The sequence below is a fragment of the Mus caroli genome, chromosome 5 (assembly GCF_900094665.2).
Source record: "Mus caroli chromosome 5, CAROLI_EIJ_v1.1, whole genome shotgun sequence".
NCBI lineage: Eukaryota > Metazoa > Chordata > Mammalia > Rodentia > Muridae > Mus > Mus caroli.
This window is the reverse complement of record NC_034574.1, coordinates 85,274,505-85,286,966: the sequence shown is the minus strand read 5'-3', so window position 1 is coordinate 85,286,966 and position 12,462 is coordinate 85,274,505. Positions and strand designations below refer to the sequence as shown.

Sequence of the window (12,462 nt, the reverse complement as noted above, 5' to 3'; positions counted from 1 at the left end):
AAAAAAAAAAAAAAAAAAAAAAAAAAAAAAGAAAGGATCCCAAATGTTCTGAAGAGAAACAGCGGGTTTCACTAAGAGAAAATTAGAATTCAAACTGACCACTTTGAAGTTATTTCTTCAAAGTAATAACAGAATGATGTCCCGAAAGTTGAGTGACAGTGATTTCAACCCTGAGTCCCATACCTAGCCAAACAGTAATCCAGAAGGAAGGGAATAATATTTTCTTGTATAAAACAGCAACAACAAAACACCTATTTTGGTGATAATCATCTTTTAGGAAACTTAGTAAAATGAGATAAAGAATCGAGAAATAAGAAGAAGATCCAAGATCCAGGAAAGAAAGGAATTCAAATCAAGAGAGAGTGCAGGAGAGATCCCAGGAGAATGGCAGAAGGAAGTCCCGGGACCAGAGCTGAGCTACAGCTCAGATGGAGCAGGAGGATGGAGGGTTTCCAAGACTAGAGTGGGGCGTGCTGTGCTGAGCAGAGTATAGGATATACAGTTACACAGAGCTACACAATGAAAAAGAACGCAGTCATGGCTCACGTGAGAGTTGGACACATGCTATGTCCTCTTCCACTAGATGCAGTACTGTTTGGCTGAGCAGGAACAGTGCTGGTATACACATTAATGCATAAGCCTCAGCAACGAACAGGGGCTTGTGCCTGCAACCTCAGCACTCGGAAAGCTGAGGCAGGAGTACTACCTGGAGTTCAAGGCTAGCCTGGGCCACAGTGCTAGCCTGCCTCACAAATGTATTTATATATAAATCCCATTAGTTTAAACATACATTCCATACAATCATCCTAGCACGCCAGGAAGAAGTGAAGGAAGAGAGTTCTGTGTTAGGGGGGCTGGGGGCTCGAGGGTTGACTTAAAGGAGAGACAAATGTGACTAAAACCAGCTGGTTTGTTCTAAAACCTTGGCTGTTATTTGCACTTTTAATGTGTATATATTAACTGACAAGTTATAACTTACTTAAAATTTTATTACATTTATTTGTTTGTTTATGCCTGCATGCATGTGCCATGATGCATATATGGAGATCACAAGTCAACTTGTGGGACAGGGTTCTCTCTGTCCTTGGGATCCAATTTATCTCCAAGGTTTGGCAGTAGCATCTTTACTGATGCTTCTTGCCAGCCCAACAAAGATAATTCAAAGTATCTGTATTTCTGTGAACTTACTTCATCATTCTTATAGATAAGAAACAAACAATGTCATAAAAAGAGGCAGACATTTACTATTCTGCGAGTCTTCCTGTTGAGAGGAAGACTAAATAAATTTGTTCTTGAGATTAAACCTGTAAATTGCTCCTGTAAGTGCTCTGAAATAACTCAAGGTGGTTTGCTACTCTACTCTCTTGATTCCAAAAATGCCACAAAATCATGCAAATCAAGAGGTTCAAATCTTTGTGTTCATTTTTAAGAACACTGATGAAGGTGCACAGACCATAGGATATGCCTTTCTTTTCTTTCTTTTTTTTTTTTTTTTGAAATTTTAAAAAAGATTTATTTATTATGTATACAGCGTTCTGTCTCCATGTATGCCTGCTGGCCAGAAGAGGGCACCAGATCTCATTACAGATTGTGATGAGCCACCAAGTGGTTGCTGGGAATTGAACTCAGGACCTCTGAAAGAGCAGCCAGTGCTCCTAACCTTTGAGCCATCTCTCCAGCCCCTAGAGTATGCCTTTCTGAAAAGCCACTGGGTACCTGAAAGATGTCACTTTAGAAAAGTCATGTTTGGGGCTGGAGAGATGGCTCGGCGGTTAAGAGCACTGACTGCTCTTCCAAAGGTCCTGAGTTCAATTCCCAGCAGCCACATGGTGGCTCACAACCATCCATAACAAGATCTGACTCCATCTCCTGGAGTGTCTGAAGATAGCTACAGTGTAACTTATATATAATAAATAAATAAATAAATCTTAAAAAAAAAAAGTCATGTTTGGAGGGAGGAAAGGAAAGGGGAAAATAAGATTACGATATTATAATTTCAAAAACTATGTATTTCTGTTAAATATTTCCAAATGAGGAACATTTCCAGATGATGAGCTAAGGTTAACATTGTATATTATGAATCAAGAGGAAAGACTATGTCTTTTAGAACTAACACTGCCATTATTGTGCAGTGAGTGTGGACGTCATCAGAAAAATGGTTACCTATCACTATTTTTCCTCTGCTAATGCCTAGTTCTGAGGAGTCCCAATTTCTCTAGAGTAGCCTTTTCATTTACCTCTGTGAGGATATCAGCAGGAATCCCAGTAGCCATCAAGATCGTGCAAAGCTGCTGGAGTAGCCCACACTGGAACATGGCCTTCTGGCAGCTACTGGTAGCACCGGGAGGGTTGGTGGGAGATACCAGTACCCGCACAAGCTGTAAAGAGAATAAAATTTGTCTTTAAAGATTTGTAGAAGGTCATGGTGGAGCACACCTGCAATCCTAGCACTCGGGAGGTGGAGGCAGGAGGAGCAGGAGTCCGAGCCTAGCCTACTTGGATGAGGCTGTCTCAGAATGATCCGTAAAGACTGAGACAAAGCTGATCCGTGTGAACAAAGCCGCCTGTGTGGAGCTCTCCCTTATGTGCTCAACAGAGCTAAGTGCTGTCCCTTCTTACTCTATGGCAACAGTGCGAGTACACAAGACATTCTGCTACCTGCTTAACGTTATGCCGCTCAGGTGATTTGAACTCTTACAGTAGCATCTGCTTCAGTCGTTTCTGTACTCAAATAGTAAACAAAGTATTTACAAAATAAGGCCTATTCAATACAAAAGTGAGTTAAGATCCAGGATGGCAGGCTTCTATTAGTATGATCTAATAGCAGAATGGCAGCCTAGCCTGAATTATGATGAATTCCACTAACACTGCAAATAAAGAGAGGCTACAGCTAACAGCTGGAGGCCTGACTCGTGCACTGGGTGGGCGCTGGTCTCATTAACCAAATCCCTATGATTCCATGATGACTCTGAACCTGAGCATGAAATTTCAGAAACAACTAGTTAGGCCCAGTTAAATCTTCAAAATAACTTCAAAATATCCTAAGATATGGCTTATATTATACAAATTAGCCGTATGTTTTATATGCAAAAATCGTGTATACATAATACAGTACTGATGATAATACTTAGGTAATGAAAGTGCTGGACCAATGTCATCCATGACTTTATAGTGCAGAAATACCCGACTAAAACAACTATATCACTGGAGCCGGGCCATGGCGGAGATTCTGCTTCCTGACAGAGAGGACTTTGGAGAGGGCAGAGTAAAGCAGCTTTGAAAAGTGATGTTTCCTTAGGTGTGGGACAGCACACCTTCCCAGCACGCAGGATGCAAAGTCAGGCCAGGGCCTCACAGTGACCGTACTTCCAAACAAAGACTAAAAAATGAGGCCTAACTTAGAGGAAGAGCTCTGACCTCCTTCTCCGGAGGATATTAATTTCAGTTTTCAATGGTTGAGGAATACTACAGGACTCATGTATCCAAATAGAAGCAACAACACACTTCCATTCAGAGCTAACGGAGAATCTGAGAGATAAGCAAACCTAACTACAACTGCAGAGAGAGAGAGTCTGCAGCCGCTCTAACAACATCAACTGTGGCTACAAAGTCAGAAGTCAACCTCTCATCTCTGACGTAGAGAGAATCGTAAGATGAATGGATCTCATTTCCTTTTCTGCAGACTTCACAGTCTTCACTAAGCATAAGAAAGGGATATTTTCAGTAAGGGAGGCAAAACAGGCTTAGTCATTTTTTTAAAGATTTATTTATTTTATGTATATGAGTACCCTGTAGCTGTACAGATGGTTGTGAGCCATCATGTGGTTATTGGGAATTGAACTCCTGCTCTGCTTGCTCAGCCCAAAGAATTATTTATTATCAAATGTAAGTACACTGTAGCTGTCTTCAGATATACCAGAAGAGAGCATCAGATCTCATTATTTAAAGTAAAAAACCCTACAGTGGGGGCTGGAGAGATGGCTCAGTGGTTAAGAGCACTGACTATTCTTTCCAGAGGTCCTGAGATCAAATCCCAGCAACCACATGGTAGCTCACAACCATTTGTAATGGGATCCAATGTCCTCTTCTGGTGTGTCTGAAGAGAGCTACAGTGTACTCATCTACATAAAATAAATAAATATTTAAAAAAACAAAACCCTGCAATGAGCCTACATATATCTGTAGTATATAACACATAGTTTAGAATATACACATATGTAGTGTATGCATAATATGTAGAACTATAATATTGCATTTCTGTTTACATGATATACTACATTAATTTTTTGGACAGTGATATACTTTTTAAACTGACACTTTCTTCAAAAACTCTCTCTCTCTCTCTCTCTCTCTCTCTCTCTCTCTCTCTCTCTCAGTCTCTCTTGTCATGTTATATAAATTGAGAATAATAGGACCGATGTCAGAGAGGAATGATGTTAAGATGAAATATCCTTCAAGCTTTATTTTTCAAATGTTTTCCTGGTTCTGAGGACCCAACCCAGAGCCTTGTGCTTCCTAGGCAAGTTCTCTACCTCTTAATTCCCAAGCCCTATTTTATTCTGTGGGGAAAGAGGGAGGGGGAGGAGGGAGGAGTCTGAATGAAGGGCCATGTGTGTGTTGGTGTGTGAAGAGGTCAGAAGAGGACGTCTGATCCCTTGAAACTGGAATTACAAGCAGATGGAGCCTCCAAATACAAATAATGGAGCCAAGCCTGGCTCTTCTGGAAGAGCAGCAAGTGTTTTTAACCACTAAGTCATCTCTCCAGCCCCTCAAAATCCTGTTTACATGGTACTCTAAGTCATACCATAGATGCATTGGTCCAGGTCCAAAGGACTCCAAGCCAACCTAAGACACAGATACGTCCACATCAGTGTCTACTGCATTCACAACAGCTAAGTTACAGAATCAACACAGGCTCCAACAAGAGTTTATGGTAGTCGTGACTACGTGTTGACTCCAGGTCCAGGATCTCCAACACTCTACTCTGGCCTTCGTGGGCACCACGCATAAGTGGCATACATTCACCCAGATACATATATATATATAAATGAAAATAAAATAAGTATTTAAAACAAAAGGTTGTTTGCAGAAAAGCGAATGCAACTAGAGAGAATCCTACTAAATGAACAGGCCGGTCACAGAAAAAACAAATGTCATCATTTTTTGCCATCTGTGGTTTTTAGATTTTTACATAAATCCTGAGGCATGTGTAAGTATGGATGACATAGAAACAGGAGAACTGAGGAGAGAGGTGAAGAAGGGAGAGTGGGGCAGTATAGGGCACGCATGTGATTAATATTTAATATATACTTTTTCCAAATGTCCTTATGGCAGCCAGTGGGAAAGAGCACCTAATAACCTGAGTTTGATGAAAATGAAATAAAATTACCCTACATGGTGGAGCGCCACACACATGATGTGTGTGACATACATGCTCGAGCACAGACACTAAAATATAATAAAAGTAATGACAATGCTCTTGTATACCACAGTAGACTCACTGAGTCTATAGTGTGGTTTTACACTGCCTCTAAAAAACAACTGAAAACCCTGGGTTGAAAACTGAAGCAATTTAACTTTTGTGGGAAGAATCCCTGACAAGATGCTTTCAGCATGATGTCTGAGGAGCACATACCTGTAGCATTAAATGTAGATTGGTCACTTTCTGTGCTGACCAACCAGAGTTTTCCTCTCCAACTTCAAACCAAGGTTTCATGCGTTGAATATAAGAGCCTTCTTTAAAAAAGTTTTGATTGGAATTGTTGTTTTTTAACAAGTTTTGGAGCAAAATCAAACAATCTTCCACTACTATACCTGGGGAAAGAACATAAAATGGAGGCATTGAGGCTGGCAACATCTGACAAAACTCAACCAGTGTCCTCAAGTGTCCATTTCCACAGTCAGTCAGCATGGCCCAGCCTGTTCTGACCTGACACCTTGTGCCTGAGTCTACACTCTTTCTCGGTCACTACAGTAAGCCACCTTTCATATTCACATGCAAACTTCGATAGCAGGTTTTCAGTGGTGATGATCAAGACCCCGTGATTAGGTTAGACTGCTTCTAGAAGCTTGTCCTCTCCACTAAACTATAATGCACAAACACATGAGTTTGTCAATGTCCTATTTAACTCTGCAGTCCTGGCAGACACAAGAACAGAGACTTCAGCTATATACAAAGTAGCAAAGTACTAAACATTTACTGCCTGACCATCTATCACTCCTTACCCATCTGACAGTGTCTGCCTCTTCTCTGAAAGCCCTCTCATTCATGTCCCTGTCCTCCCACTTCATTCTTCTCCTATGTCTTTAATTACAAACATCAGTGTCCTGGGCAGTTTCACCCACACTACAGCTTCTGTTATCATCACAATGAAATCCTTCCCATTGACCTCTAAGTCTAGACCAACCACCAGCTCCCGCTTCCTCTGAGTACAGTGCTCAAAGCACTCATAGCTCTAGGCCCAAGCACACACACTTTTAGTCTCACAAGATTTATGTTCAGTGGGGTGAATCACTCGCTGACAACCCTGAGGATTAAAAACTGTGAAAAGCAATCTAAATAACTGCGTATAGTTACAGAAAACAGGACACTAGCGCTCCTACCTTCTACCCTTCCCTAAATCCCCTCATTGTCATCCTGCTCTAGTGTGGTGTGTTTGTTACAAAGGATGATCTAACACGGAAGATCACAGTTCACTCTCACCCTGCAAAGCACCATGAGTTCTGACAAACATAGAATCTGTGTTTTTACCAGTACAGTACCAAAACAGAATAGTCTCATCGCTCCAAAACCCCCTACCTATACCGTCCCTATCCAAACACCCAATAGCTGCAAACACTTTGTCCTGCCTCTGCAGTCTCTTCTTAGAAAGCTGCGTCATGGCATCACTCAGCAGCACGTGCTCAGGCTCCCTGTTGCCCTTCTGTTGCTTGGCCACTCCTCTCACTGCTGAGTAGTGTCTCATCATAGGAACCCGTTAGCATGTACCCATACACCTCCTCAGGACATCCTGGTTGCTTCCAAGTTTTAGCAATGTGAATAAAGCAGCTATGAACATTCAAACATCATTTTTTGTGTGGATATAGGTTTTAATGTAATCTGAATATGTAACGGTAATATTATTAGACCTCGCTGTAGGATGTTTAGCTTTGTAAGACATTGCAGTGCCTTTCACACCGATGCGCCCAACACATTCCTGTCTGTCCACCCCCTCAGCAGCATCTAGTAGAGTTGGTGTTGTGGATTTCCCTGTTGCATTGCTATGTAGTGGCGTCTTATTGTTCCGATTACAACTGCCTAATCATGTAATGTTGAGCATTTATTTGAATGTTACTGCAAACTATGGTATCTGCTTTACTGAAGAGTGTGTTCAGACTTTCTGTCTATTTTTTAATTTACTTTTTCTTTTTTACTATTAAGTTTTTAAGTCTTTTTTCAGATATAAGTTTTAGAATATTTTTCTCGCAGTCCATGCCATTACCACATTCTCCTAACAGTATCTTTTGTAGAATACAACTTTCCAATGTTAATAAAGCCCTATTCATCAGCTTTTCCTCCTAAGGCCCATGATTTTGGAACCATTATCTAAGAACCTGCTACTTTGTTTGCAAACTTAACCATGCTATTTGTAATGGTTATTTACTAAGTATATAAATTGACAAAATAAAGGTTTAAAAACATAAGAATTTTATGAAAACTATGTTTTTGTTTGCTTTGAGGCGGGATCTCTAACGTGTAGCTAGAACTCACTCTGTAGACCAGGCTGTCCTCACCCACAGAGATCTACTTACCTCTGCCCAGAGTGCTGGGATCAAAGGCGTGCACCACCACACCGGGTTCAACTAAATCTTTAACCTCAAAGGAAAGCGACCTTGGCCCCAGAATGGTCAACTTTTCTGTTTTATTCCTCCTGAGACTTTTAAGCTGTCAACCAAACAACTTCCTCTCTCTTTAGCGCTTTCTCTTCTAACCTGTCTTCAGGACGCACACCTGTAATCCTAGCAGCTGGAGGCCAAGGCAAAATGATCACAAATTGATGCCAACTAGAGTCACCGATAACATACTGATTGCGTTGAAATGTTTGAGATCAAGTTTGCTCCTGCCTTAAGTTCCTCCATGCTGTAAAGAACAGCTGTGCCTTGCCCCAAGAGACTTCATTTTAAAGCAGCATTAGACTCAGTTTTGAGACTGGAAGGGGACTCTGCCCCCAAGAGACAGGTGAACAACATCAGCTTTGTAGCTCTACCACGAGGCACAGACTAGTTACTGGAGCAGCTATGACTTCTCCAGCTCTCTGAGAAGCTCAGCTTGGTTGATTTTCATATTCATACAGACTCAGTGCTCTATCCCTTTCCCTGGCCTCTGAGACCTCTAACTCTGCTGTCACCCCTTAGCTCTATGTAGTCTACACATTTACTGAGTCTATACATTTATGTTCTGTATGATCTGTGAGTTAATATTAGTAATTAGGACTTTAATAAAAGAACTTCCTTGGCAGAGTGGGAGCATCTGGAAGTTGCTGCCTCTGAAATGACAATGCTCTGGCAGTTATCATCAATACATTCTGACTCTGAAGATGTGAATGTGCTCATCTGTCTCTGACACAGTGCACTCACAAGGCTGACAGACTCCTGCCTTTCTTCTCAGGTAGCTGTTCACAATTCTTCATTTCCTCTACTGGGGAGATAATTTGCTAAGGACTCCTGTCGCACTGGCATTTCCAGGTCCCCTCCCTGGAAAAGACTGGAATCTGTGAAAATCTGAGGTTTCACACGGACATTTGATCCTGGGAGTCGATTCGGCTGGGAAGAGGGGCGTGTGTGCTGCTGTAAGACATAGTGAGTGACTACACAGCAGTCTGCACGGTCTCACTCTTACCTCCGTCACTGTTCCCCTCCTCTGTAATAATGTCCAGCAGTCGCTCAAAAGCATTTTCAAAAGCAACAATTTTCTGGATTGCTCCATTGCTCCTTGTTAATGCCTGCAGTAGTAAGACACCCTTATAGAAAAGAAAGGTGGCATTCAGTTGAGTATGAAATTTATTGGACACCTAAAAATTACTTTAAAATCATAGAATCCTACAGTAAACAGGGCTTTACAAATCCACCTGCTTTGCTTTCTATATACAGAAGGATATAGACAGCAGAGACAGTTCAGTTCCCCTGACGATCATAGATCACATAGGAACAGGACCTTGGCAAGAGTTTACATCTAACAAGTTTCTTCTTACTATATACAGTAAGAACACAATTCTCATTCTTATCCGTCACCATGTAATTTCCACAAGCTGAGAATGATTATAAAGTTCTCATATTTACTCTTTTCAAAATGATAATATAAATCATGAAATACCACTACTACATTCTAACAGAATTTCTACAGAATTCAGGATACCTTGAAAATCAGGCTCCCAAAATCCTACAATTTGATTTTAAATCAGCAAAAAAAAAAAAAAAAGAAATGGAAATTCACACCCTGTACAGAAGGTTCGTGTAGCATGGCTTTTTCTCCCATAGTCTTTTCCGGCCTGTGGCTGGCAAAAATGGCTTCCACAAAGAAAGGGGGCAAGAAGACTGGCTGTCCTGCCACCAAAAAGGTGTGATCCAGGAGTGCACCACTGACATTCCCAGGCAGTCACAGAATAGGCCTCAAGAAGCATGCCACAGGCACCCAAAATCTGGATGTCATGGAGGAGACTGTAAACAGATAAGGACTCAACTAAGCTGTCTGGGCCAAAGGAATAAGAAATATCCCATAGTGCATCATGGTAACTTATGACCCTGTTTACACATTTCAAAATCTAGTCAGTATGGATGAAACCTAAGCCCTGAATGTCAGATAAAGCTACAGAATGGATAAACAAACAAACAAAGGTTAACTAAGTCTGTGCCCTGGCTTTCAGTTTTTTCAGTGTATTGAGCTGTTTATATATCTTTGACACTTATCACTTAAAAGCTTACATTACTCCTTATTTGCCTGTACATCACTTGCAAGCCTAGTGCCTATGGAGGCCATGGGAGGGTACAGGACCCCTGGAACTGGGGTTACAGACAGCTAAGAGCTAACACGCGGGTGCTGGGGATGAATCCAGTCTCTCTGGCAGAGCAGCCGTGCTCTGCCCTGCTCAGCCACCACTTCAGCCCTACTACTCCCAACTTCAGCATCTACCACTCAGCCAGTCCTTCTGAGCCGCTCAGTGACCACAGACAAAAGAGACAATAAATACATGAAGAGGAAAAGCACAGCCGCCGCTTTCAGAGGCTTGGCACACAGGGATGGGAGGGCCACGGTGGCAGGGGGCAGCCAAACGTCTGTACAAGGTTAAGGATGCTGTCAACTCGCTGGGCTCATCCCACCCCTTCCCCGGATTTTCAAATTTTAATACTAACATGAAAGAAAGGTAAAATAGAACTTAAATGTCAAATCTGCCAACATAATGAATGCTGCCAGCTTGAATTTTAACTGCATAAAAGGAAAGAGAAAGGTTTACACAAGTCACACAAACTCATAAAGTGGACAGAAGCTAAATGCCCTACTTACTAGTTGTGTAACTTTAAGCAAAGTGCACAATTCCATGTCTCAGAACACTTATCTGCAAAGTAGAATAATAGTATCTTGGATCCCTCTGCCACACTATTTCCATGGAACACTCTATACACATTAGACTGGCCTCAAACTCCCGTAGATCCCCCTGCTTCTGTCTCCAGAGTGCTGGGGGCTAGCGGCATGCTCTACCACACCTAGATGTCATGTAATTTAGAAGGCGGGAAAACTGCACCTACAGGGTTTACCTGTTTTAAATATCAACACTTATTAGTAGTTTATTTTCCTCTTATTTTGCTGAATAGGTTAACTGAAACCAAAAAAACATACCTATAAAACATATAGAACTAAGATATTAGAGGTTACAACAAAAATAAAACTTAAGCTCCATTAATAAAATTAATAAAGAAAATATGGACAATCATCTCATCTGCTTCAAATACAAACCGAGGCAAAAAGTTAGAAGGAAGAGCCAAGAGCTAAAGAAAATAGACTGAACACATGGTGGGGTGGGGCAGCAGGGGGTGCTGGGTGGGACAGATCAAAGTACCTGATAAGCTTGCATGAAAATGTAATCATTTTAATTTGCACAAAGAGTATATATGCTCTAATAAAGAAATGAAAGAACTGAGGTAGGCATTTGTAAAAACAAATGTAAAATAATTTAAATATAAAATAAAGATTGTTTCTGTAAGTTATGTTGTTATAGCATTTTACTATCTATAATATTGCTTTGCCATAGATACTACAACATTTAAAACTTTCAGATTTTTGTTTTGTTTTTTTTTTTTGTTTTCGAGACAGGGTTTCTCTGTGTAGCCCTGGCTGTCCTGGAACTCACTCTGTAGACCAGGCTGGCCTCAACTCAGAAATCCACCTGCCTCTGTCTCCCAAGTGCTGGGATTAAAGGTGTGTGCCACCACGCCCAGCTCTATTTTTATCTTATGTGCACGAGTGCTTCTTTGATTCTGTGTATGTGCACTATGTACATGGCTGGTACCTGCTGAGAGCAGAAGGGGTGTTGAATGTCCTAGAACTGGACTTACAGAGAGTTGTAAGCTGTATGTGCACTATGTACATGGCTGGTACTGCTGAGAGCAGAAGGGGTGTTGAATGTCCTAGAACTGGACTTACAGAGAGTTGTGAGCTGTATGTGCACTGTGTACATGGCTGGTACCTGCTGAGAGCAGAAGGGGTGTTGAATGTCCTAGAACTGGACTTACAGAGAGTTGTGAGCTGCCAGGTGGTGCTGGGAACTGAACCTGAATCCTATCCAAAAGCAGCAAGCACTCCTAGCTTCAGAGCCATCTGTCTAGCCCCACAACAACAAAGTTTTAAATGAGAAGTTAAAACACGTATTACATGGATCACAGGTCAAGGGTTTGGTTTAGTTCTGTTTCTGCTTCGCATTAACCTGTTACAAAGTTCAAAATCATAAGCAAGGATCAAAGAAAGTATCAGAATGGAGAATGAGTACAGAAGAGTGACATAAAGAAATGAAAATCCTCTGCACACATATTCAATGAAATAAGAAGGAGGAAGCCACGTGCACCGTATTGTAAACCTGTACCGTTCATGTCTCAGAATGTTTACTGTAGGAAGAAAGACAATTTCTGAGGTGGAATTCTATGTCAGCATTTCAGAAGACCATGGAAGAAAGCCTAAACATACAGCAGTAGTACATTTGAATAACAAAATGGTTTGTCTAACTCTACATACTTGCTAAGCACAAGAGAAGAAGTAACACGCCTTACACGTGAGTCTAAACGTTGGCCAACACTCCAACTTTCGGAAAGGAAGTTTTCTTTTTTTTTTTTTTTTAAAGATTTATTTATTTACTATATGTAAGTACACTGTAGCTGTCTTCAGACACTTCCAGAAGAGGGCGCCAGATCTCGTTGCGGATGGTTGTGAGCCAC

At 41.3% G+C, this 12,462-nt stretch overlaps 1 protein-coding gene across 3 annotated transcripts in view; it reads right to left on the bottom strand.

Moving 5' to 3' along the window:
* The window catches only part of Uso1 (USO1 vesicle transport factor), a 72,297-nt gene that overhangs the window by 24,353 nt on the left and 35,482 nt on the right, over positions 1-12,462 (bottom strand). For all 3 annotated transcript variants that reach the window (XM_021162718.1, XM_021162717.1, XM_029477385.1), the window contains exons 8-10: positions 8,879-8,999; positions 5,636-5,814; positions 2,238-2,378 (exon numbers count right to left, since the gene is read on the bottom strand). In XM_021162718.1, the coding sequence (XP_021018377.1) occupies positions 2,238-2,378; positions 5,636-5,814; positions 8,879-8,999 (441 nt within the window). The remainder of the gene's footprint in view (positions 1-2,237; positions 2,379-5,635; positions 5,815-8,878; positions 9,000-12,462) is intronic.